Below are 26,573 nucleotides of genomic sequence, written 5' to 3'. Positions count from 1 at the left end.
GAGTGACACCCCGGCTGTCTGCGCCTCGTTGTTATTTTTGGATGGACCCGAGCGATGGTGCCTCCCATCCCGGCTTTGTAGTTTTTATCCAAGAAGTTAAATCAGAATAAACACAAGGCACCGGCCCACGGGAGGCAGGAAGGAGCCCTGCCACCGAGTCGCGCATGAAAGGGAGGCTGTGATAAATTAACTGCTGGGGGGACAGGGTGCGGACGGAGATAATGATGAAAGAGAGCAGAGCCTGGGAGCGCAGAAAGGAAAGACCTTGATGAACAATAGTTTAGCCTAGTGCCTGCGCATGTGCCTGCATAAAGTGTCCTTTTTTTCCTCCCCTGATGCCCCTCTTTTCTAGGAGGTTAGAATGTTTGCTGGGTATGAGGGTATCGCCCTAAAAGCTCTGATAATGTGTATAGAAACAGCAGGAAACGGCTTTATAAATGAAAGCAGCCTCCTGAAAAAGTACTTTTTTAAGCCTAGCAAATTTTAAAAAAAAACAGTAATTAAGGAGAAGCTGCAGCTCCTGAGCTGCAACAGGACGCCTTCCCTTTGGTTTTACATTTTACTCCCTCTGCTGCTTCAGAATCAGTTGGGATGCTTTTTGCGCTCAGAGGCAATAAATAAATCACTTGGCGAGCCAAGTAACCGAGGGTGGGAAGAGAAGCAAATGCACGTGGGGGGATTCTGCAGACCCCACAAAAAATGTCAAGGGACCTCTCAGCTGTCACTATATATATTTTCTCATGTACACTACTGTTCAAATGTATGGGGGCCCTTTATCACTCCCATCACTCCTGTGTTCCAATGGCCCTTTATCACTCCCATCACTCCTGGGTTCCAATGGCCCTTTATCACTCCCATCACTCCTGGGTTCCAATGGCCCTTTATCACTCCCATCGCTCCTGGGTTCCAATGGCCCTTTATCACTCCCATCACTCCTGTGTTCCAATGGCCCTTTATCACTCCCATCACTCCTGTGTCCCAATGGCCCTTTATCCCTCCCATCACTCCTGTGTTCCAATGGCCCTTTATCATGCCCATCACTCCTGTGTTCCAATGGCCCTTTATCACTCCCATCACTCCTGTGTTCCAATGGCACGTTGTGTTTGCTGATCCAAGTTTAAGTATAAAAGGCTAATTGATGGTTAGAAACCCTTTCTGTAATTATGTTACAGCCAGAAATCTCCTTCTTTTCCATGAAAACAGCTCAGTGACCCCAAACTTTTGAACATTAGTGAATATTCGGGGAAGCGGTTAATCGGATGGAAGGGCAGTCATGGTCCGCGGTGGGGGGGGGGGGGGGATGTGCGAAGATAATAAAAAGATCAATGGTTTGAAAAGATGCTTCTCGGGGAGGAAAGGTTCTTTGTTCCTGGCGGCTGAGACGCGATTAGGAACCCAAGAGCTTCGCTCCCTGCATTAAAATTCTTTTTAAAAACATTAAATAAAGCGATGAAACAAACGAGGAAAGTCTGGCTTCGTGACCCGATCCTAGCAGGGAAGGAATTGATAAAAATGGTTTCGCCGACGCTGAGCAGCTGTTTGTGTCGTACGGAGGCCGGCAGATTCTTCCCGTAAATCAGTAAAAATAAATATTAACTGTTTAATAGCCCAACACTTGCAGACTATTGCAGGAACTTACAAATGTCGTCAGCCAAGTGCTTCTAATAAGATCATCATGGAAACCGTGACTGGTCAGGAGGGAGAGATATTCTGACCGGAGTCACCTGTATTCAAGCAGGGATGCCAGCTGTGATATAGCAGGGAGATGAGGACCAATGGGGATGCTCGGATAGCATTAAATCAGAGGGGAATGCGGAGGAGTCGTCTCCAGACTCCCAGCATCTGCCCCATTCACCCTGAGAACCTGAAACTGGGGTAAAATCCCTGAAAATCTGCCCATTTACCCCAAGAGTCTGGCAGCAGTTATACGTGCGAGATACCGTTCTTTCTCTCCGCTAATAAGAATGCGTATTAAAGCATTTACCGAACAAAGAAGCTGCCTGCCCTCCTCTTCCTCCACGGTCTGCCTTTTCTTGCCATTGATTGGCTGCTTGAAGCATCCAATCAGTGGCCGGATAGTGCGCCCATTAATATCAATGGGAACCTTTTCCATGCATGCACTGAAGAGACCCGCAGCGTTCGGGGGGGGGCAGTAAGCACGTCGCGCTTAGGGAGAAACATGTCCGGCCGAACACGTCTAGTGCCCGGAAAATACCGGGGGGGAGGGGCAAGTGTTACATACATGCGTTTGTAGGGGGGGGCGCCATGTTTTAAAGTGCATATGATGGCTGGAGTGTCCCTTTAAGTGAAATAATCTCATTGTTTTTGGTTTCTTTTCTGTTACTGAGTAATGTGATCATCCGTTTTATCTGCCCCCCCCCCCCCCCCCCCCCCCAGAGGTACGTGGACCGGGAAGGAGCGACTCTCGAGGCGATCCTCTGCACTCACAAGCACTGGTAAGCCTCAGCGGTCTCCGGAATTCAGCTCCGTGTCGCTAATTTGTCTGTTTAATGTTTGACTGTTTTGCCCCCGGGGCAGCTCTTACTACATGATGTTACTGGCATGAAAAGGTTTAACCTATCGGGCGCTGGCGTGAGAAAAAATTCTTGCAATGGGTTTAAACTCAACATGCAAGAGAAGGGGGTAGAAATTGTAATTGCCACGGGGCAGCAATACATATCCAATTACAAGAAGTAAGTTCTGTTTCCCAGCATGCTGGGGCAGAATGAGGCATCCTGGGAACTTTTAATTCTTCATTCTACATCCACATTGTTCACATGTCATAAGATTCCATAAGCAGGACCCCCAGAGCTGCCATCGGGGGGATATGGGGCCCTCCCTGATCCGACGAGGGGCCCTCTCATTGGTCCATCTCTGGACCTTTTTGGGCTTTGGGACCCGGGCAGCACCTTTAGGTTTGTATTGTCCCCCAAGATTTCTGATGGCATCTCTTAGGGCCACATACCCTTTCAAAAAAGTGTATGACGCTTTAATGTGGGGTAAATTCCTAATAAAAGGTGTTTTGTGCTGTGTGGGTAGTCATGGTCGGGTTCTATCGCATCAGAAGAACTGGAAAGTCCTGTAGATCTTCTTGGCTCCGGAAAGACGCTGGAGCTTCGTGGATTGTGGTTGCGGGGAAGGCAAATACACGAGTTCCCGCCGACAATAAATTAAAGGGCAGTTCTCCTAAATAAACACATTTGTCAAAACACGTTTCTAAAATGAGATCACATAGTAGCGCGTTTTCTTTTCTCCTATTCACATCCTAAAGTGGAGGCTCTGATCTCATCGAAGAAACCGTTGTGGGATTACAACTCCCATCAGCCCGTTTACAGTTAATGCGAGCCCTGGGTCTGTCCGAAGAGCTTCGCTTGGATCTGAAGATCGCGGACATTTAATAACTGGAGTATTTAGAAACAAAGTCTGGTCGCTCATTTCAAGAAACCTTTTAGGTCCAACCTGGTTTGAACAAAAAATACACAATGTCACAAAAAAGGGGGGGAAGTGACCTATAATTTAAATAATAAAAAATAATAATTAATAAAATGTAGCAAAAAATCTAATTTTTAAATATATGTATTTTTTTAAAATGCCCTTTCTATGGTTTAGAAACCCTGTTTTTTTTAAGCTTAATTTAATAATTACTACTAATTTTCGACTATGGTCTCCTTCTGCAGGGACCACAGCGGAGGCAACAAGGCGCTGAAGAAGCAGTACAAGTCCTGCCGCGTGTACGGGAGCGCCAACGATGACATTCCAGAGCTTACCCAGTGAGTGACACCAGGAACTGGGGCTACAACTAGAGACCCCCCAATCAGTGTCTCATTTTAACCCTTACTGGCCCACCCTGAATAATAATATTATAAAAAAAGCATGTGCACTCTATCAGGTCATGTCCTTTGGTTGAGATGGTCCATTTGTCTCCCCGTATCCTACCTAGGCAGCTTTCCTTTACTGAGGGGGTAGTAAGTTAATGGAACCGCCACCCGGCAGAAGTGGTAGAAGGTAATACAGTGAGGGTATTAAACATGCATGGGATAGACATACGGCTCCTGAATCTAAGACGAGACCAACGACTGACTAAGATTTGAGTCTTTACAGCAGGAAAAAAGGGGCCGAATGGGGCCGATCTGTCGAGTTTCTATGAAAACCCCCAAGCTTTAAGAAAACGTCTGTATTCTGGGAACATAAAACCCAGACATCTGTGATACAATGTAGGCTGACATCTTGTCATGAAGCTTCAGTAACGATTCCCGGAGCCTCCGAGACGCCTGTAATTTACATCTTTCTTTCTTCTCTAGATTCTCTTTATATGTATTTATAACAGAATGAATGCCGATGCTCGGCAAGGCGCTAATCTTATACATTTTATCTTAAGGACCCAAAAAAAGTCTCCTTCTCTAAAAGAAAACCCTTTAAAAATAGAAAAAAATCATTTTCTACCTTATATTTTCCTTTTTGTCATCATTGTACAACGCTACGGCATATGGTCCTTTATTATGAATAATAATAATTCCTTTGTCATCTCCTCACAGTCCGCTCTCAGACCGGGAACATATAACCGTCGGGAGGCTCCAGTTCCAGGCTTTTTTTACCCCGGGCCACACCGTGGGGCACATGATTTACGTCTTGGATGGAAAGTCCGGAGACGGACCGGATTGCCTTTTTTCGGGAGATCTGCTCTTTCTTGCCGGTTGTGGTGAGTGACGACTTTTCCTCGTTCTTTTCTTTACACTTTTTTTCTGCCCTGCGTTCTATAGAGGACTCTATATTATTTCCCTTTAACTGTCGGGCGTTTTGAAGAATTGAATAACTATCTCTAGATTGTAAGCTCTTTTGAGCAGGACCCTCCTGGAAGTCAAATAGTTATGTTCTATACTACTTTTTTTTAACCCATTGTACAGCGCTGCGGCATATGATGGCGCTATATAAAACAACACATAATAATACAAATATATTTTTCTACAAACCAAGTGAAGGAGATGAAGTAGAAATAAAATACATCTACACTTCATTTTTTTATTGATAGTTTCTTAGTTTCCAGTAAATTACGAACAGCTTCTCCTGCAGAAGATTTTGGGAATAAAGCAAAGTATTTAGCGAGGTTCTAAATGTCGTGGATTCACCTCGGAATGTTCCTGTCGATTGGAAATCTCCATAGGTTGCTATGGAGATAAGATCTCTTTTTTTAACGTTTGCCCCGGGAATTAATCTTTATATATAATTTCTGACGTCTTAATTCGGTTTACGATGTAAATCTAGCCTCTTGTGTTGCCAGAACCAGTTTGTAAACCAGCATCCTCGTCTTGAAGGTTTTTTTTTTTAATTTTTTTTTATAAAAAAAGCAACTTGGCTAATACTTGATTAGGCCAGTCTGGGCAAAGGCAAGTAAGCCGGGGCAATTTCCTTCAGCTGCCCCATAACTGGAGCAGCCATCTGCTGGAGGAAACATATATATATATATATATATATATATATATATATATATATATATATATATATATATATATAATTTACTCACATATATACTCGCATACTGTATGTGTATATACTGTATGTGTGTGTATATATATATATATATATATATATATATATATATAATAATACAAAATAAATAGAAAGTAATAAAAAAAAACAAATAGAAAATAAAAAATAGTATTTTTATTTAAAATCCTTATATTATAATTAAAATGATCATTTCATGATTTCAGAGGCTTCTCTGATTGGATAGCAGTTTGATACAATGTTTTTGTTAATGAACCAGCTACAGTCTAAATGCAGATAGTGTATCGTGATGGGGTTAAGGCTCAATGACCGTCGGCTCACGATATCCCGAATGGAAAGCATCGTAGGAGGCCATTTATTGTTGGAGCCTCTGTCGTCTATCCGCTGCCCCCCCCCCCTCGAATCTCATCGAGCTTTGCTGATTTGTTTTTTTTTCTTTTCTCCTTTATACTGAAATCGCTCGGCTGCTGGAAGGGATCTAAGCTGTTTCTCATCATCTTCCCTCCTACAGAGCGCCGGCTTCGGCATTCTGCAATAATGAGCATTAAATCAGGGGCTTAGAGTCTTCCTCTTCAGGGTCTGCAGTGAATAATTGAGACTTTAATCAAACGGAACGTCGCGATGTGCGTACGGCTGAGAGCTGCTGAAATATCATTTAAATGGCTGGATTGTCGTAAACCAGAGCTGGCCGGCTGACTAGGAGTGATAGGACGCTTGCTCCACAAAGAGCCAGAGAGCCTTACAATCATCTGGTACCCCAAAACTTCATTTTTTTCTGGATTAAAAAAAACAGTTTGGAAAAAAATGAGATATTTAATAGACACTCGCACTAGGAATCAGGGTTAGGCTTTACTTTAATTGTTTTTTTTTGCGTTAAAAGCCACAGGTTTGGTTTAATCGGTGGTCGTGTGCATTTGTTTAGAACACGAGGACCCTCCTAAAAACATTTAGATTTCATGTCTCTCCATGCCGCTGCTGAGAGTCAGCGTCATGGATCCACTACACCTTTAAAACACAGTCTAGTCCATTTAATATCTAGGTGATAGTATCTCAGGGGCAGATAGCATTTAGTGGGCTAAGTCATTTTGGTTACCATTCCCATCACCACTAACCACCCAGCCAGCTAAGGTTTTGCAGACCACCAGCAACCAGGCTGCGGCTGAGATAGAAACATGGAATTAGACAGCAGATAATAACCGCTCGGCTCTTGCCGTCCGCCCAGAATATCCTCATTGACGACACAAAAGACGCTGCCCTCCCTCGGCTCTGAGAGCGAATGCATTTGGTTTTGTTGCCATGGCTGCTGCTCACCCACCCCGCTGATGGCGGACCCTGCCAGGCGGTGGTGTCACGCAGAGCGAGCGCGCTCTCTTTGGACCAGGCTTGCTGGTCTGCGTTCCCTGGGCTCATTGTCTCCTCTTTCTGCAGGGAGGATGTTCGAGGGGTCGGCGGAGACCATGCTGGCGTCGCTGGATACCGTGGCTTCCTTTGGTGACAGCACTTTACTGTGGCCTGGTACGTAAAACACGAGACGTCTTCTATCGCCTTCATGTCTCGGAACAGTAAGAATGGAGCTTTACTGACCCCTGAAGGAAACCGAGCGAAACGCATTGGAACGTCACGCCACAGGTGCTGCGACCACTCTGCAGGGAGTGGGAAATGCCCAACGACCCCCGTTATCTGCACCACACTGAACGGTTTGGGGTCACTTGTTTCCTTGTTTTTGAAAGAAAAGCACATTTTGTCCATTAAAATAACATTATTTTTAATAGAATCTCTTCATAGGCGTACAGAGGCCCTTTATCACTCCCATCACTCCTGTGTTCCAATGGCCCTTTATCACTCCCATCACTCCTGTGTTCCAATGGCCCTTTATCACTCCCATCACCCCTGTGTCCCAATGGCCCTTTATCACTCCCATCACTCCTGTGTTCCAATGGCCCTTTATCACTCCCATCACTCCTGTGATCCAATGGCCCTTTATCACTCCCATCACTCCTGTGATCCAATGGCCCTTTATCACTCCCATCACTCCTGTGATCCAATGGCCCTTTATCACTCCCATCACTCCTGTGTTCCAATGGCCCTTTATCACTCCCATCACTCCTGTGTTCCAATGGCACGTTGTGTTTGCTGATCCAAAAGACTCCTCCAGGTTCATGCAGATAAACATGAAAATAATGTTATCTGATGGGGGTTTCGGTGCTGATTTCAGGAATTTTTTTATCTCAGATGATTTGCTAAACTAGTCCCTCCAGCAAAAAACAGGTTAACACATAAAACGATATAAAATATATATAAATTTGCCTTTCCATATTTTTACATCCATTTTTCTACCTCCATATGGTGTTTTTGCCCTTATACCCCCCCCCCACAAAAAAACAAAAAAAAACAAATCAGAGATCAGATCACGCTCGTTTGGCATAAAATGTTCATTAAGTGAATCCGGGGGGTTTTCTGCCAGGAAAAGACATCTGTGACTCGGATCGACGAGAAAGATGGGGAACGGTTTCGATTGACACGCCGCAGAGGAAATTATCACTCGTATTCTGGGACTAAAAAAACAAGGGGGTATCAAGGCAGCTCTGCAGGGGCAACTTCTAATATTCCATTCCCTGTTTCGAGACCAAGGTGCGGTGACATGAGGACAGACGCAGGAAAGTCAAAGGTCAGGGCAGGAGGCCAGACGCAGGAACGAAGGTCAGGGCAGGAGGCGCAGGTTTCAGAAACAAAGGCAGACAAGGATTTAGGAAAGTGGCTATAAGTGCATTTAAAGTGCTGCCCCCTGCAGTCCGTAGGAGGTATAACTGTGTAGAAAACTCATTTCTGTGAGCTCATACCGCTCACATACTGCAGGGGGCAGCACTTCACATGTACCAATAAGCAACATGTGACAAATACGCGTGTCCCGGAACAAATGGTTGAAGTCCTGTCTCTGTCCGCTAGCCTCATCCCCCCCCCCCCCCCGTGGATCCGTGCGCTTGCCCTTTCTGATTAATGCCCCTTTTATATTTTATTATTGCTCTTTTACGAACGACAGACGCCCCTTTGATGAAATACTTCCTCTGTGACATTTACAATGCATTGGCACCTTATTGTCTTTTTTTCATTCCCGTCCTAATTATGGGGAGACGACAATACGTGTGATTTGTATCATTCATAAGAACCTTGTGATATATATAACTTGTTAGATGAAGATAAAACACGAGAATGATGTTTCCTCGCTCATTCAATTAAAGTGAAACAATGTAAGTAATCCTGAATAACGGGAGTCCTAATTGTTTCCGCCTCTGGGTAATCTCGGCGGCCTCGGCAGGAGAGCAGATTTTTCTGGGTGACAGATGGGAATTATCATTATATCCGACGTCTGGGAGATGACTGACAGCTGATTGAATTAATTGTTAATATGCGGGTTTTTGTGCCTTCTGGTTTAAAGCTGTGGATAACAAATATGTCTTGAGATTGAGAACCCATATGCCTATCCCTTTACCACTTCTACTGAGAGGCTGTTCTACTTTTCTACCACCCTCTCAAGTTTCAAACCCCAGTCCCGAGATTTAATTTGTGCGTAACAAACCCCCATAATAATCAAACAAATTAATTAAATTGAGCTTATTTAGACTGTACTTAATATACTTCGGGGGATGGTCACGTGTGAAATAAAGCAATAATTAAATCCAGCGCTGAAAACCATCTGCCGCTTGTGTCGTTATCATTTTTAATTAGCGATCCATTTTTTATTCAGATTTCAATTTTTCAAAGCAGATCAATAGTCTTTTTTTATGCAAATTTTCACTCGTTTCCCATGAATACGCAATGCAGATGGCGTCGGAGTCCTTCCTGTCCAGCAGGAAGTTGTAAGGCGCTTCCTGGGCTCCCCCTGCGTTGTTTTAGGGGACGGCGCGTGAGCCTCTAACGCTAGCGATTCTCTAATATGTTGGTGTAAGAATGTGTCTCATTGATAGCCTAGAACATTACAGATCCCTTTTACTCTTGAGATTGCCAACCGTGCGTGAGCCCCGTAGTTGGCAAAGCGGGTAAAGCACCTGTCTGATATCGCTGCGTAATATAATTATACCAACAGTATTGATCTCTATAGTAAAGATTTAGTGTTAGAGTGGCTGTCTTCATATGTGTATATGTGTGATTGTATGGTGTTCGGTTGTGTGTGTATAAGGTGTTAGAGTGTGTGTGTGTTTAATGTGTAATTGTATCGTACCCCACGGCTGACCCGCTTGCACACCGTCCGCTGACGCCTGTTTGCTTCTTCTCTCTAGGCCACGAGTATGCGGCGGACAATTTGGCTTTTGCAGCCGCGGTGGAGCCCGACAACGCTGCTCGGGACAGAAAGTTTCAATGGGTTCTACAGAACCGACAAGCGAAAAAATGCACGGTGAGAATAAGCAACTTTGGCATACCTCCCAAGTGCCTCTGCTTAGGAGAACCAGTCCCTCTGTTATCCAAATGCCTGTGTCCCTATTCCCTTTCCTGATGCCCCTCTCTTTTAGGAGGTCAGAATGTTTGCTGGGTATGAGGGGATCTCAGGGTTCTACAGCCCTAAAAGTCCCGATAATGTCTAAAGAAACATCAACTTACCTTAAGAACCCCTGCTTATAATGAAGCCCGGGTTATCCAATGATCCTTTCCTTACCCTCCACCTTCCAGTGTCCATCAACGCTCGGAGAAGAGAAGGAATATAACCCGTTCATGCGGACGCACTGCAGAGACCTGCATCTGGCAATGGACCTCCAGAGAGGCGCCGACGAAGACTGGAGTCACTTCCGCGCCAGAATTCTGGAGGAGGTACGGAGGAGAAAAGACCTCTTCAAAGGAAGATAGTCCTCCCCGCAGCCCGACAATAAACATGGAACCCGTGTCCTGAAACATCCCTCACGGTTTACCCGCCCCGACTTTATTTCTTTCGCTTCCATGTGTGTAAAGAGGTGGAAATGGCCGCGTCTCGGTGACGTTCCCCTGTTCCTCCTGCCCACCACCTTTACACAGTCAATGTACCTCTTAATGCTTCCGGAATTCAGATGTCACGGAGAACGTTTATCGCGGACAATCTGGATAATTTCAATTCTCATGGGAGAGCCCGGCAATTGTCGAGAATCTTTAACCCGCATCGCGCTTGGGTTCAGATGGCACTAAAACGCAGCAATACTGACTCCGCTCGTGGGTTAAATTCCTGTATAATCCTATAATTCACGCTTACTTGGGTTCTTAATACATTAAACTGCTGTGTATACAACATACATCATACTGGGCCAAATAAGAGAACCAATCGTCTCGGAGACGGGGCAAGAGTTTTACGGGTCAAGAAGCTAATTTAAACCGGGATACAGTGTAACATTTAAAGGGAATCCTGGCCAACTGACATGGGAGACAGAATTATCGGGGGCCACTCTATCCACATTAAGGCCCAATGTCATGACGATTCCTATACTAGTGGAACGGACCCAAGGATGGCAGCCGCCGGCGCGCACGTCCAAGAACTTTTGGCTCACAGCTCAGACTGTCTTATTTCACCATTTATTGAGACTAAAAAGAAATGATCGTGTCGCCTAAATGGCGTTTGGAGTGGACAGATTTGGCATTAGAACATTTATATAGCAAATGTATAGATCAAAAGAATAATATATATGTTGTGTGTTTGTTCTTTATTGTAGACAGAAAACATTTTGTGTTTTGATCTATACATTTGCTTGTTTTGTTTTTTTTTGATAGTTCACGTACACAATTAATATAGGTGACTAATTATTCTATCCGCTCTCTCTGGTACACGAACATATGCCGTCCCCCCCAAAATGTGAAGCGGGTCCCTGCGTCTGGGGCATCCGGGGTCGTTGGGGTAAAACCTTGATGCCGACATTGTGTCGCTTTTAGTGTTTGCATAGCTGCACAGACTCGGTTAGAGCAAGACCTGCTCTTCGGCTGTCAACGGATGGCCGTTATCACTCGGATTATTGGATCTTAATTATTAAACACCAAAAAAATAGTTACCTGCGCACTATCCCAAATCCCAAAGGTTTGCCGTGAGGTGGCAGGCGAGCTTCCACTTTAAATGGCCATTGCAGTGAAACTAAAAACCTCAGTTTGTCTAAATAAGCATAGGGATTTGTGCCCAGGTTACTGTTTTTTGGTGTGTATTCTGTGTATTTGGGGCTGATGAATGCTATAGCCGTTGCTGCCGCCCGAGAGTGATGGGAGTTTGAGCGCAGGGCTTTCTTCTAATTATCTGATTAACCTGATTAATAATTACCGTATTGTCCTGATTATAGACTCAGAGGTCCCAAGTCTCCTGGAAATACGGTTGTTTGTTTCTCTCTCTCGTTTTCTCTCAATGTCTCCCTACCTTCTCCGCCGGCCGCCTTCGCGTCCCGTCTCCTTTCCCGCAGCTTCTCCCTGGTATCGGCTCCGTTAACCAGGGCTCCCGGAGCGCTTCCTTCAAGGAGCGGAGCCTCCGCGCACACCCTCTACCCCTATGGGAGGAACAGGGGAGAGGCTGTCCGTGATATATGCCCGCCGGACAGCAAAAGGGCCAGAACGGTTTTGCCGGGAAAGATAAGATTTTCTTCGAATCTCTCCGCAATATTCTCGCTGAAAGAGAGACAGAGTGAGCGAGAAAATAACGGTTTTTACCCTTCCACTAATTTGTATTTTTTCTTTAAAAAAACTAAAATTTCTTTAAAATGGTACCAAACTATGAGTGCGCCTATAATCGGGACAATACGGTACTGTACGGAAACAACATGTAAGATACTGTTAAATCTGGAAGAAAAAGGGTGTTTATGTCACAAGGGGTTAAATGCTTTAGTTCTTAAATCTGCACTAATTGGTATTAATACACTAGTGTTTAATATATCGCCTTTACGTGGTGTTATGTCGGCAGCGCGTGGTACTCGCCGTGGTTCTCCCCACTTTTAACACTAAAACAGAACAATTCAAGTTAAAATAATATTCATAGACTTGGTAAAAACCAACGCAATTTGTGTTATTATTATTCTTATTTTTGTTTTACAAATAATTCATTTTCTTAACCGGATCAACTGTTTATGAGCAGCTTTCCTCCGAAGGTCGAAATGACTAAAGTGGGAATGAGCGATAAACACAGAATTTCTCAAAACTAGCGTTTTCTGAATTGGGTGGGAACAGCTTGTTTGAATGAAAATGTTGGGAGCTTTGAAAGTGATTATTACTGAAACATGAGTGATAGGAGGGGAAAGTAATGGGTTAATTGCAAAATGCTCCAGCCGTACTCTCCTTAATCTGGGGCCCCTGGTTATGACATCATATCCCAGCGCTCTGCTTTTTAAGGACGTGCGGCACCGGTGGACTCTGCACGGCCCTCCATAGTGTTAGTGGGCCGGTTGGGGGGGGGGTTCGGCGCTCTCTCTCTTTTAAGCAGCCTGTTGAATGACGGCGCTCTAGAGAGACTGATTGCCCAAGAGGCCAACTGGCTCCCTGTTTCGCGGCGGAGGGGCCACCGAGCCCCTGGACCTGCCGTCCAGAATACTCCGCGGCTCGTAGAGGGACGAGTCTCCTCTTTTAATGGGAGCCCTGCGGGTTTTGTACGGAGTTTCCTTGCTTGTTGTGAGATTTAAAACAATAAAGCGTGACTGATGATACGATTGAGAGTCACAGCTGATTATTTCCAGAGCCGCATTTACTAAGCTCCAGCTCGTATCTCACTGGCGGTTAATAAACGGAACCAATCCAGAATATTCATCGCTTACCGATAGATAATGATGGAGCCCAAACTTTAATCAGGACTCCGAGGAGTGTCTAGAGTAACAAGTCTTTTAGGCATAATTTACACGAACACTGGATCCTTCCTGTGCTCCTTCCATGGGTTCCTTTGCATTGCATCACTGAGCAGTATCCAGTCTAACCTGAGAAGCCCCATGCAGAATACGCTGGGGACGTGTATGGCAAATTATTGTACATTCTAACAATGAAATATGAATTGAAATAATTAAATTTTAATGAATATTAATTAAAATGAAATAGGGTGACCATAATATTTCTATTAAAAAAAACGGTGCAAACTGCTTCTCTGTAGAAAGACATTATTTATGGAGACATTCTTTATTTTTATTATTATTTTTTTTTCGAAATGTGAGCTCTGACACTAAGCCTTAGCTTTGATGCCCCCGCTGCCCTCCTTCCAAGTCCCCCCCAATTTCCGGAATGACGAGTGGGGTCGTTTCGATGGTTCGAAGCACGGTCTCGATATTCGGTTGGGATGTATTGGGCATTTTCTGTGTCTCGTACTTTGTGTATGATTCTGTGCCGTTATTCAGGTGTGTACCTGCGCGTCATCTCGCTATCCCCTGCGCTCTACTCGGAACGTCAGACTTTGTGATGTGCGTCTGCTTAAAGTGAACAAATAAAGAAAAATATGGGTATTCTATGTAAATAAATGTAAAGGTCTGTGTGATTCCCTGATGTTTACATGGAGACTCAATAAAGCTGTGCAGTATAGCACTCACTGAGCCATCTTGTGGGGCATTGTGACTTGGGGGGTCGGGGGCAGCATTGATAAATGAGGTCACACCTGGGTAGCAAAAAGCAGATTCCTTGCTGCTATTAAAACAGTAACAACATGCAACATATTAACGCGTGTTAAGGCCTGTCGATACAGAAGGAGAAAAGGGACCTGTTCTCAAGAGCTTACAATCTATTAGGTAGTGGAGGGTGAATGAGGCTGAAGACGAGGGGCTGGTTGGCAGAGGTTTAAGCATCAGGAGTTTAAATTTCATTTGGAGATTATGAGAAGCTAGGAGAGAGCGACACGCTTTTTACCCATTTAAAGCAAAATTAAATATATATAAAGCTGCCGTTGAATTAACGTTAAATGCCTTTTTTTTTTTTTGACAGTTTAAGTTTTTGGATAAAAGCAGGCAAAAAATGAATTACAATCAGAAGAGCATTATAAAAAGGCAATTATTATCATTTTATTTATTATTATCATTATTATTAGAGCTATGTCCAGCTCCCCCATGTTAATGAATAGCCAGGGAACTGCAATATCCGGAGCGGCCACTAGGTGTAGCTGCGTCGTCCGACCAGCTTACCAGGTTGCTCTGGAAACGGTTACCATGGAGAGGACGCAGCCTGTAGATCTGGTATTGGACAAGGAGCCCGAGTCGGAGGTAAATATGGCTGCCGGGAACCCCAAATAACCCCTTTCATTAAGGTATTATAGGGTACTTTAATACAGAGGGGCTAGCAGGAAGCTCACTACAACCCCTATGATGCCCAGTCAGCCAGCAGGAAAGTGGCAGGCCCTGGCAAAGAGCTGTGTAATGATAGAGTGACGTCACTCGGTCCCTGCAGCCCCTTTGAGTTGCCTGAGAGTGATGAGAGTTTTGCATTCTTTCTATAATGCCATACATAGCCTGTGTTAATCTGGGTTAACCAATTCCTTGCCATGTGGGAAAGTCATATTTACTCAACCACACGCATGATATACGGAGCAGCCGTTAATCAGGAAATAATCCAAAATGCACACAGATCAGTGGGGTTTAAGGTACATAAACAAAAATAATTAATCAGAGATTTTTTGTCCTTATCAGCAAAGTAATTTATACTAAATTATAAACATAACAATAATTTAATGATAATAATACCTTCATTATGCATAATTATTCATTTTTTAGTACTCGTGTTTAGATTGGGCCCTAGAAATCGTTTTCCTTGGGCCCCCAAAACCCCCAGAGGCTCTCGCTCCTCTGCCATGTATATGTACAAGGCGGAGAGTCTATAGACACTATAGAGGGAGTCCTAAAAGCGGAATTATTGTTGTAAAAATGGCCTTTAATGTTTGCGGAGGAGCCGAGTCTGAAATATAAATCTCATTTAGCAGATATTTCTTTAATAAATGGAGGCATTTCCTAATACAGAGGGAAAGGAGTCGCCGGTGCCGACGGATTTACCGAACGCTGGCCCGGAGGCATCGGAAACTGGATCTGACGCGGGTGAGCGATAACATCGGAATATAACCAATCCCAATCCTCGGATCCGTGTGACAATAATTAAGCATGTGTCACGCGTGTGTCAGTGCTCAAGAGGGTATGTCATGACATGCGTCACGTAGCCTCTACCCGTGTCCTACGGCTTACAGACAGTTTAGCCTCTTTAGCGTAGACTTAATAATTTGGGGGTGAAAGACCACGTTCCATAATGGAACCTCATTATTACATCATCTCAGCAGAGATCTGTACTTTATGTCTTTTCCAGTATTAAAGTTAATATTATATTGTTATTATTATTATTATCTTTTATTTATAAAGAGCCAACAATTCCCGCAGCGCTTCTCATGGTCCCTACATTCAAAGGGTCCGACAGAAATAGAACCGATACATTAGGGAAAGGGGGCTTGCATATTAAAGGGGTACTTTGCGTCAGATGGCGGTTTTAGCTTGTTGGGGGTGCGTCTGGGACTAGTGGTGCGAGGGCGAGGGTCTAATTACCGAAGACCCCCAGGAGACCACCAACGGAGGCTCACCCCTGGATTTGTGAAGAGTGTCAGATCCACTTTAAGGATTATTTTTTTTAATTTAAAGTTGTATTTAAGTTATTGTAGACATAATTTATAACTGTTTGATATCGAGAGAGAAATCTTGTATTCAATCTTCAGAAATAAATTATTCTTAAATAAATGAATCAGTTGTTTTTTTGTGTAGAGAAAGAAAGTCCGGTCTCCACAGATGTCCTGACCGGAGTCCTGGAGTCCAGGGATGTTACATCCACGGCAGGTGAGGGATTTCGCCTCCAGTCCCTACAATTCTGTAAAAAATAAAATAAAAAGTATTCACGATGAGTGTAACGAGTGTCTCGCGTTTAGGAGTCTATTTGTGAAATCTCTGCTTAGGCGGCTTTAACACTCAGTAAGAGTCCATTGCAGGGCAGGATCTCTCAGCAGCTGCAACCGAGCAGAAAAGTGGAATTCTCAACATTTCATTTTTGAACTCAGGTTGAAATATTCCTTTTTTTAAAGCAGTTGTAGTTTTTTCCCCATAATATAAATGTTTTCAGGCAGCTGCATATCAGCCATTTGTATGATTTGTGCTCCGTTATCTGATCCCTGATCTACTAAACATCCCGACTCCTTATCACGAATGGCGGCCTCCGGGTCTGCAGATAAAGAGAATTTATTGGAACAAATACAGCGCTGGGGGTTATTACTGTATACAGCGCTGGAGGGGGGGGTTATTACTGTATACAGCGCTGGGGGGGGTTATTACTGTATACAGAATAATAATATGGCATCTGTTTTATTTAGAGACCTCGGTGCTAACAGGTCCCCTCAGTACAGAAGCCACGAGAGTGATGTTTGAAACAGGTGAGTGATAACTGGAAGGTATTTATTTTAAGACTGATATATATATGCACTACCTTCCAAAGGTTTGGGGTCACTCAGCTGTTTTCACGGAAAACAAGGACATTTCTGGCTGAAACATAATTGTGTGATGGGAGTGATAAAGGGCTATTGGAACACAGGAGTGATGGGAGTGATAAAGGGCTATTGGAACACAGGAGTGATGGGAGTGATAAAGGGCCATTGGAACACAGGAGTGATGGGAGTGATAAAGGGCCATTGGAACACAGGAGTGATAAAGGGCCATTGGAACACAGGAGTGATGGGAGTGATAAAGGGCCATTGGAACACAGGAGTGATGGGAGTGATAAAGGGCCATTGGAACACAGGAGTGATGGGAGTGATAAAGGGCCATTGGAACACAGGAGTGATGGGAGTGATAAAGGATCATTGGAACACAGGAGTGATGGGAGTGATAAAGGATCATTGGAACACAGGAGTGATGGGAGTGATAAAGGGCTATTGGAACACAGGAGTGATGGGAGTGATAAAGGGCTATTGGAACACAGGAGTGATGGGAGTGATAAAGGGCCATTGGAACACAGGAGTGATGGGAGTGATAAAGGGCCATTGGAACACAGGAGTGATGGAAGTGATAAAGGGCCATTGGAACACAGGAGTGATGGGAGTGATAAAGGGCCATTGGAACACAGGAGTGATGGGAGTGATAAAGGGCCATTGGAACACAGGAGTGATGGGAGTGATAAAGGGCCATTGGAACACAGGAGTGATGGGAGTGATAAAGGGCCATTGGAACACAGGAGTGATGGGAGTAATAAAGGGCCATTGGAACACAGGAGTGATGGGAGTGATAAAGGGCCATTGGAACACAGGAGTGATGGGAGTGATAAAGGGCCATTGGAACACAGGAGTGATGGGAGTGATAAAGGGTTTCTGTACTCCTATGAAGATATTCCATAAAAAACCTGCCGTTTCCAGAAACAATAGTCGTTTACAACATCAACCCTGTCTGCGCTGGCTTTCTGATCCATTTCATGTTAAGTTTTTGGACAATTTTTTTTTGAAAAACAAGGACATTTCTACGTGACCCCAAACTTTTGAACTCCAGTGTATATAAATTAGTGTTTTGTGTTTGCTTTAGACATCATAGAATATTCTTTTTGATATCTTATTTTTCAGGTACAGAGAAGCCTTTGCCCAAAAATGTCCCGATGGCCACTCCAGAGGCGATTGAGTTTATGTCCAGCGTGGGTGAGGGATTCACATCTCTTAATGCTATCGAACTGCTTATATGTGATCCTTTTATTCTGGAGCTACGAAAATACTTAGCGGGTATCAAATGGAACAACAAGCAGTCCCTGAACCACGGCCGGACTGGGGATCCATTATTACTATTTTTATTACTTCTGCTAAGTGAGGAATTCTTTATTGTTTCGGGACCCCAGAAGTCCAGATGTGTGATGTGTAGTAATGTACAGTAACCACTAGGCGGCAGTATTGTGAACATAGTGAATGTGTCTGGAATGTACAGGATACCATACCTCCCAACTGTCCCTATTAAGAAGGCCCATTCTCTCTCAGCAAGGAAAGGAAATCTCTTTAGGGAATGTGACCCCAGAAGAAGAAGAAGATGGGGGCCCAGTGGTCCTCTGTCGTCTTACAAAAGCCCAACCTCCTAGCTTAGATCAGGCTTCTATGTTAAATCACATCAATAGCTGCCAACAGGTGACAAAGTCTTGGCGGAGGTTTTCCAGCCCAGCCTTATTGCTTGATGTTGATATATATTATGTTTTTTCTCACCCCAACAGGAGCGGAAGAGCTGGGCCTTTGCCTGTTTGCCGAGTCCTTATACACGGTGTCTGACTTCGGAGAGGAATTGGGGTCCTTCGCGGTCAGCGTGCAGCCTGCGTACTACGAGCTGGAAGGATACGAGCATGAGAAGTGCTTCCTTGTTCATGCCTCCAGCCAGGGCTCCGTCGCTGGCGTTCCCTGCGGCACCTCAATAGTTGGTAAGTATGCCTTTTAACCCCTCAGCTACTGGGCATGGAAACTATGCCCCACACACAGAACTGGTTTGCGATGGGGTCAGGCTAAGTCGTCAGCATGGTTTCTTTAAGTGGTTGCAGTTTAGAATATTACTGGCTGATACTGAAGCCCAGCTAGCGATACCTGTGTGCCTCTCAACACACATCATATGTAAGTGTGCACCGGACATCAGTGAGCGAGAGAGGAACACGGAAACAGGACACTTGGTAGCTTTAAAAAAGCAAATTTTGTCCATTAAAATAACATGAAATGGATCAGAAATCCAGAGCAGACGGGGTTAATGATGCAAATAACTATAGTAGCTAGAAACGGAATCTGTTCATAGGCGTACAGAGACCCTTTATCACTCCCATCACTCCTGTGTTCCAATGGCCCTTTATCACTCCCATCACTCCTTTGTTCCAATGGCCCTTTATCACTCCCATCACTCCTGTGTTCCAATGGCCCTTTATCACTCCCATCACTCCTGTGTTCCAATGGCCCTTTATCACTCCCATCACTCCTGTGACCCCACACTTTTGAATGATTGTGTAGATCAGAAATATTTTAGGGAATATATCTCATCTGTGAATAAAAGTCCTTATCGTTGTGACTTTATCTTCTGTTCTCACTGTTTTGGGGTTTCATATTTTGCAGGCTACGTTTCGCAGAAATTAGAAACACTGGAGCAGCATCACCACGAATATATAAAGGTACAAGCAGCTTTGCTTTTAAAACCATAGAAACAAAACCTGCCAGCAGGTCGGCCCTATCCGGCCCCCGTCTAGTCGCCCGTTTCTCCTGCTGTAAAGACTGAAACCTTAATCAGTCGTTGGTCTCCTCTTAGATTCAGGAGCCGTATGTCTATCCCATGCATGTTTAATACCCTCACTGTATTACCCCCTACCACAATTTTTACAGGTTCGGGGGCACTGTGTGGATAGGAAGACTCACATGCGGAGGCAAGGAGACCGGCTGGTGATCACGCGAGTTATTACGGAGGGCGAGGTAAGAAGCTGCTACATGGATGTGAAATTTCTGTACATTAACCAAAAAGTATCAATAACTCAAAAAAGGACACAAAATCAATTAGTACAAAAAGGTATAAAAATGTGTTTCTAGAGTCTGCGGGATTCAGCACTAAACCCCAAAATGCAGAATTTGCAGAAAGTTCCGGCCCCTTCGGCCCCCCGTCTAGTCGCCCGTTTCTCCTGCTGTAAAGACTCAAACCTTAATCAGTCGTTGGTCTCGTCTTAGATTCAGGAGCCGTCTTTCTATCCCATGCATGTTTAATCCCCTCACTGTATTACCCTCTACCACTGCTGCTGGGAGGCTGTTCCCCCTACCTATCGCCCACTTGGCGTCACTTTTATAAAATAAAATTCCACCATTGTTCTAGACAAAACGACAGGCTTTTTCAGAGGGGGACGGGTCACGTCTTCTATAAGAATATCCATTTTCCATATTACTGACATGTTGATACTTTTTCGAGTCCTTACACCTGAAATAGCTTCTAGCAGCCAAACTCGATCACAGAGGGACCCCAATAGCGAGTCAATGAACGCCCTGAAATGTTCATTTTATGGAGACCTCAACTGCAGATCAGGGGTTTCATTGAGCAAGGACAATAATGTGATTTAACCCTTTGTGCACCTCTATGTACGGGTCAGCGTGTGTTACGGGATGACAGCAGGGTAAAAAAAAACATCATTATAAAACCTAACTACCGCTGGGTCACGTGACATCGCATTATGTGACCCTGTCGCATTCCCTCCCTCTGCAAGTGGGGCGATCCGGGTCACGGCAATGTGATGTATGTGCACTTCTGCTATGATGTCACTTTTCATTATCATCATGTTTAAAATTACACGTTGATATCGGTGTAAGTGTCTGTGAACCGAGTGAACAATGCAGGATTCCAGTTTTAGCGAAAGCTCTTGAGTCGTTAACCCTCGCCGTGAATGCTGAGTATTAATCACATGACCTTTTCTATTATATGGGAATCTATAGATTTCTTCCCCCAACCCCGAAAAAGCAGCCAGCGGATAACTTGTGGTTTTCTCTCCATAGAAAGTGCGAAATGAAAGTACTTCTCATCCCTTGAGTCTGCTGAGCGGGTGGGTTTCCGAGGCGTCCAGCCTGCTGATTATGCGAATTTTGGCTCGAAGGAAGATATCAGAACGCTTGGCGTTCCTGGCTTTCGACGCGGAGATGAATTTGTGCGCGTCGAGCTATGTGAGTTGACACACACGGCGTGACGCGTTAACATCTTGACTCAGCAGCGGTTTCCAGTATATCTCCCCCCCCCATCAACCACATCCTAAAATAACCCGATAATGAACCACATCTTGTATCCTGTATACATGCGGCAACGAAACCATTCTTTCAGGCTAGTTACTAACATGAAACCCTCCAGAACAGCGCAATAGCAGATGGGTGCACTGCCGCCCGTACCTAGAAGCAAAATGCATAGAGCCCCCCCAAGACAAATAATAATTGGAGCCCCCCTTGCATTTATTAAGTCATGGAGGAATACTCCATGGTGGTCTAGGGGAGGGAGCAGAGATAAATGCATCATCAACAAAAGTCCCTACAACTTGACCACATAGCAGCGTAGCCCACCGCACCGCCGGAGCGCAGACCACCCATCCCTACTGAGTGCCATCTTGTGGTTGGCATGACCCCCTAGGCCTTGGCAGTCTAGCTCCGTATGGCAGAATATGGATCCGGTGCATTAGGACAGAGGTGTCATAGCCAGACCAGGATTTTTGGGTATCCCAGCTTTAGCGCCGGCAGCCGAGTGAAGATCGGTGAAACGGACTAAATCACGTTTTGGGAGCAGGGATTTCTTTAAGAAACGGCGAACACTTTGTTGGTTCCTAAATCAGGGGTCCGAAATGAATCGAGCACGCCGGCTTTTGTTTGGTGCTGAATTCGGTGCCAATGGGGAAATGCATTTGCAATGAGCTCTCAGTGCCGCGCATGTTCACAGCTTCCGGGCGATTGGGAGCTTCAGCCAGGAGCCAGAGATTACATAATAAAACTTTTACAGAGAAGCATGTGAACCAATATGAAAAGTAATCAAGGCCATTGCACCGAAGCTTAAATGCCCCAACCCAAGAACCAGATTTTACTTTCACGTAAGAAAAGGGTCTTTGGGCCAGACACGTTATCAGCCAGCGATCGTAAACTTCTAAATATCTCATAAAAGAATCCATAACATATTTCTCGTTACTTATACCCCAGAGCGAGCTGGGATCGCGCACGCAGCGGATTGGAAGAGACACCGCGGAGGTTTACGGCATAGAACGCACAGTCGATTCCAGCGACATCCCCATCGCGTGGCACTGCCACTTCCTCACAGACGGGTAAAGTTACATGTTAACTCTGTGTGCTGGGGCCCCGGGCACATCGTAAGCGTGCGCCGAAAACGTCTTCCCCGACCGTAGAGCAGAAATTCTCAGACTTGCAGATAATTTATTTTAATGCCTATTTTGGCTTCTCCCAGGCATTTGGCAAGTCGGGTCCAGATAGGATCGCCCGTTTATTTTACGCTCACAAAGATGCCCATATTATCAGAACCAGGTAAGGCGGATCTTCAAAGCATGGTGATTAAAAATGCTAAATTCTGTTGAATTTAAACAGGTTTGTAACCGTCTGCAGCATCACAAACAACATTCCCGGAACAAAGTAACATTCTGCTGTGATCATTTGTCACGTGACAAAATAGCAGGCACCAATAGGTTATTGCCATAGACAGTTACACAGCGCAAGGAATATATATTTTTTTTTTAGTGGAAAGTGACCCAAAACCAGTGTTCGAAAAGAAGCCTCTCATTTGGCAGGAGGACATGCAGTTACTTTCTGAATTCCAGGACAGAAAGGTACGTGAGGGTCCGTGACAAACATCTGCCCTGGGACTTCCACAAACCTCGATCCATTCTTACCTTTCAAACTCCACTTGCAGGAGGAGCTCGTGGCCGACCATGACACCTACCTCCGGCGGCACCCAGAAATCAAGATACTCCTCGCAGATTTCATGCAGTTTTTACTCCTGCGGAAGCCTGATGACATCATTACATTCGCAGCAGAGTTTTTTGGACCATTCTCCACAAACCAAAGACGTGGAGACTCTTTCCTGTCATCCCGCATCTCCAACCCGTTCCAGAACGAGAAATGAAGGAAATAAAGACTTTAAACTAGATGAGACCTTTATCATTTTACTTAATCTATTTAGCTACTCTTGCAAGTGGAATCTGAAACGTAGATCACACGTTAGCGGCTACACAAAAGGACAACTCAGTCACTTGTTAATGAACCAAAACCTTTATTTTTGAACATTATAGGTTACAGCTGCCCTTTGTTAATATAAATGTGATACCACTTTAGTCAGCAATTTAGAGTAAACAAAAAAAAAAAGTTTGTCAGCGTAGGTTTCTTAACATGGAAATAAACATCACTAAGCAACAAAGCAGGATTCAAAGAAAAAAAAATAAAATAAAAAAGCTGTGCACAAGGTGAAGTATGACATCACACTGCAGCATTCTTACAACAAACTGATCATTTATAGTCTAAAACTAACAGTGAACTCAGATCGTGGGATAACACCACAGAGCAATTATGGGCTCTTCCTCTGGAATAAGTCGACCCAGCAAGGCTTTGAGGCACAGGGGCTTCTAATAAGTGTCTCGTGATGGAGGTACAATGTAAAGATCCCGTCCAGCATCCTTGACTGCCGTTTTAATACATAAAGAATTCAAGGTTCAGGGACATAACCTGAACTAAAGAGAACGCAAGACATTCCCAGCAGAAGTGGTAGAGGGTAATACAGTGAGGGCATTAAACATACTAGGGATAGACATAGGGCTCCTGAATCTAAGACAAGACCAACGATAGTCAAAGCGAAGGTCCTCAGCTGGACAGGTTAAGGTAATCCAGCCGCTGTCCAATCTTTAGCTGATCCAGAGTACCTAGAACAAGAGGAGAAAAAGTATAAATCATTTACAGAAAATGAGTGATCAGGAATGGTTTATAAATCCTTGTAAGACACAAAATCCCTTTTGCACAGGTGTGACCTGAGGTCAGTTTTGATTTCGCTTCTAGGAGTTGAAGTCATCGCGCCCCAGATGAGGCACTTCGTTCGGCCTTTTGTGTCATCATTCCTCAGGGACCTGCGGCTCGCAGCCTCCTGGCTCATGTTTGTTAAACGAGCATAAAATAGTAAAAATATCTAGTTGGTTACAAATAATTCTATACCTTTCTCACGAATCTCTGCCGTATATCAGAGTGGAGCATCTCCCCGTCTTCCAGAGGACTCTTCCATGCATCAGCCCGACGAGCGATCCATCCTAACAGCAGCCACTGGATCCCTGCGAGAGAATAAGTACAGTCAGGGGGTCTATGACAATAACCAGATCCGGATAACCTGCATAGAATGGGGGGGGGGGGCCCACACTGGCTACGTTTAAGTTTCAGGGGTGAAGACCAGAGAGCTGCTGGGTCAGCCAGGATTTCGCTTCAAGGAGATTTGTCATGGCACCCCTCTGTAGAGAGCAAACTGCCCAGGGGGTGCTGCAATTCGGCCTTTTTGGTCATCATCCCCAAGCAGCAGAAGGGCATTTAGTGACCCCGAGGGGCCCGCAGCCTCCCCACCCTCATCAGCCTCCCCACCCTCATCAGCCTCCCCACCCTCATCAGCCCCTTCTGTGTGAAGAAAGGGATCCTACTCACCACCAGCATGCCGGCTCCCGCCTCAGGGAACGTCCTGGAGATGATGCCCCATCCTTGCAGAGGGAGCCCCCGATCTAGTGCGTGGTACCGACCGAGGGCGACGGATCAAAGAACAGGAAGTCGCAGCGATAAAGCGTCACCCATAACCACGTGCTCAGCCGCACAGCGCCCCTGGAGGCGGCTGCCTGTACTGCCGTTTAAAAGACTTGATCTACCCACTCGTGGTGATCAGAGTCAGATCACGTGACTGCAACTGTGTCACGCCCACCAAGAGTCAGCCGAGATACCCCCCTCACACCTTTAAGATGCAGGACCCCCAGTGGGATGGGGGAGGGGGATATACTTTGCTTCTAAGTTATTTGTACAGTCAGCGACTAAAACCCAGTACAGAGAGCAGATACAGACATGGAGCTGAGGCAGTCACTTATTGTACATGGTGGGGAGATTATATAAGGTTTTATATAGCGCCATCATATTTCACAGCGCTGTACAACGCACCACAAGCTTTGTATCGTTTGTATTGTGCCAGACATGGGCGGTAGTCCCATGGCGGTGTTCGGCCCTTCCCAGAAAGGGCATGGGGCATTCTGCCCCTGCTGGACCATTTTGCGGCCTATAATAAAAAGCCCACCCCGATCACAGAGAGCTGCTGGGTCAGCCAGGATTTCGCTTCAAGGAGATTTGTCATGGCAACCCCACCATAGAGAGCAAACTGCCCAGGGGGTGCTGCAATTCGGCCTTTTTGGTCATCATCCCCAAGCAGCAGAAGGGTATTTACTGACCCCGTAGCCCCTGCAGCCTTATCACCCCCCCCTATGTGGGAAGAACGGGATCCTACTCACCCGCCTCGGGACCTGCCGGGGAGATCCTTCTCCATGTAACGCGGAAGCTCCACAGACCCATTCAACAAGCAAGTTGGCTCAGATCGAGCAGTTATTGCCCCTTAAGCCGCTATCAACATCATCCTCTTTAGGTTTTAATTAATTCGATTCAAATGAATCATTTCAGGATCTCCAGAGGACGCCCAACCAGCTCTGCAACATACTCACCCCCCCAGCACACCTTCCATAAAGATAAAGAAAAGCTTAAAAATGCACATTTATTTAATTAGAATTTCACAATTTATATTTCAGTTCCTCTAAAAACAAAACTAAAATGAAGTCACTAATATGAGGTATGGGCTGCAAACTGGGATAGAACACCCGGAGTCCATGGCATGAGACCCCCCCCCCCCCCAAAACCTGCCAATCCCACGAAGCGGTTCACCTGCCGCCCCCCCACACTCCGAGGGCAGATTGGATCTCGCGGCTGGTGATGGTCTTTCTCGGGTTGTAATGGGACAGCCTGGCAGCTTCTTCAGCGACACCGGCCAGTCCCTCGTCTTTCACCAAGTCTCCATTCAGAAGCTCCACAGCCTTCTGATACCGGCTCTGATCCGGATGGACCTAGAACATCAGACGGTCACCAACGCACCCACAGGGGCAACACGGTGGGATTTCCCCGTTCTGTAGGACCAATTGGCATTCAAGAAAACCTCACCTTGTGCAGACCCAACTAACCCCTTCTTGCAAGGAAATCACCCCATAATCAGCCATTCATAACTAATCATTAAGTCAACCCTTATATTCTCACAGGACACATGGCTTAGTAGATAATGCCCATAGGGGAATCAGTTACTCCATATTCAGGATTTTAACCCCCACACAATCTTATCCTTTTTACGGGTTGCCATCAGCAGCAGTTTCTGCGATTTACCTGCTTTAGGACTCTGTCGACGCGTTTAGAATATTCCTTTTTTGATTTTTCTTTACCCGCCGCCTTCAGGGGCCGCTTCTTACCACCGACACCAACCGCTTTCATCTTTAGTGCTCTACCTAGAACAGCAAGCATGTAACACCGAGACCATAAACCGGTAACCCAACCGCTAAAGCACGAGAGGGGTAGAGAGCACCTCTTACCCTCAGCAGGG

The 26,573-nt window shown here is 45.2% G+C and overlaps 2 protein-coding genes and 2 non-coding genes across 4 annotated transcripts in view; 2 read left to right on the top strand and 2 right to left on the bottom strand.

The window, feature by feature from the left end:
* The window catches only part of PNKD (PNKD metallo-beta-lactamase domain containing), a 49,972-nt gene extending 39,628 nt beyond the window's left edge, over positions 1-10,344 (top strand). Inside the window, exons 4-9 of the mRNA XM_089499512.1 lie at positions 2,398-2,456; positions 3,678-3,770; positions 4,536-4,699; positions 6,934-7,020; positions 9,783-9,898; positions 10,171-10,344. Of these exons, the coding sequence (XP_089355638.1) occupies positions 2,398-2,456; positions 3,678-3,770; positions 4,536-4,699; positions 6,934-7,020; positions 9,783-9,898; positions 10,171-10,344 (693 nt within the window). The remainder of the gene's footprint in view (positions 1-2,397; positions 2,457-3,677; positions 3,771-4,535; positions 4,700-6,933; positions 7,021-9,782; positions 9,899-10,170) is intronic.
* A 4,262-nt stretch (positions 10,345-14,606) lies between these two features.
* On the top strand, positions 14,607-23,054 carry LOC149281286 (ciliogenesis-associated TTC17-interacting protein-like). The gene is made up of 12 exons (XM_089499479.1): positions 14,607-14,660; positions 15,411-15,485; positions 16,196-16,265; positions 18,029-18,100; positions 18,658-18,858; positions 19,532-19,587; positions 19,796-19,882; positions 20,945-21,109; positions 22,121-22,242; positions 22,383-22,459; positions 22,670-22,758; positions 22,842-23,054. The coding sequence occupies exons 1-12, from the start codon at positions 14,607-14,609 to the stop codon at positions 23,052-23,054; spliced, it is 1,281 nt and encodes a 426-aa protein (XP_089355605.1).
* Positions 23,055-24,368: 1,314 nt separating this feature from the next.
* Positions 24,369-24,480, bottom strand: LOC149281285 (small nucleolar RNA SNORD89). Its single transcript, XR_016278057.1, has one exon. It is a non-coding gene; the product is annotated as a small nucleolar RNA SNORD89 (small nucleolar RNA).
* A 772-nt stretch (positions 24,481-25,252) lies between these two features.
* LOC149281284 (small nucleolar RNA SNORD89) lies at positions 25,253-25,365 on the bottom strand. The gene has a single exon (XR_016278059.1). It is a non-coding gene; the product is annotated as a small nucleolar RNA SNORD89 (small nucleolar RNA).
* Positions 25,366-26,573: the final 1,208 nt, after the last annotated feature.

This window comes from Sceloporus occidentalis, unplaced genomic scaffold, assembly GCF_023333645.1.
Source record: "Sceloporus occidentalis isolate IW3139 unplaced genomic scaffold, rSceOcc1.0.p SCAF_136, whole genome shotgun sequence".
Taxonomy (NCBI): domain Eukaryota; kingdom Metazoa; phylum Chordata; class Lepidosauria; order Squamata; family Phrynosomatidae; genus Sceloporus; species Sceloporus occidentalis.
The sequence above is the reverse complement of the archived record's forward strand: the minus strand, read 5'-3'. Positions and strand labels throughout refer to the sequence as shown.

Coding starts and splice junctions, on each gene's coding strand:
- LOC149281286 (XM_089499479.1), top strand. CDS start 14,607: ATGGAGAGGACGCAGCCTGTAGATCTGGTATTGGACAAGGAGCCCGAG. Junction 18,101..18,657: donor TGAGTTTATGTCCAGCGTGG/GTGAGGGATTCA, acceptor TCACCCCAACAG/GAGCGGAAGAGCTGGGCCTT. Junction 21,110..22,120: donor ATTTGTGCGCGTCGAGCTAT/GTGAGTTGACAC, acceptor CTTATACCCCAG/AGCGAGCTGGGATCGCGCAC.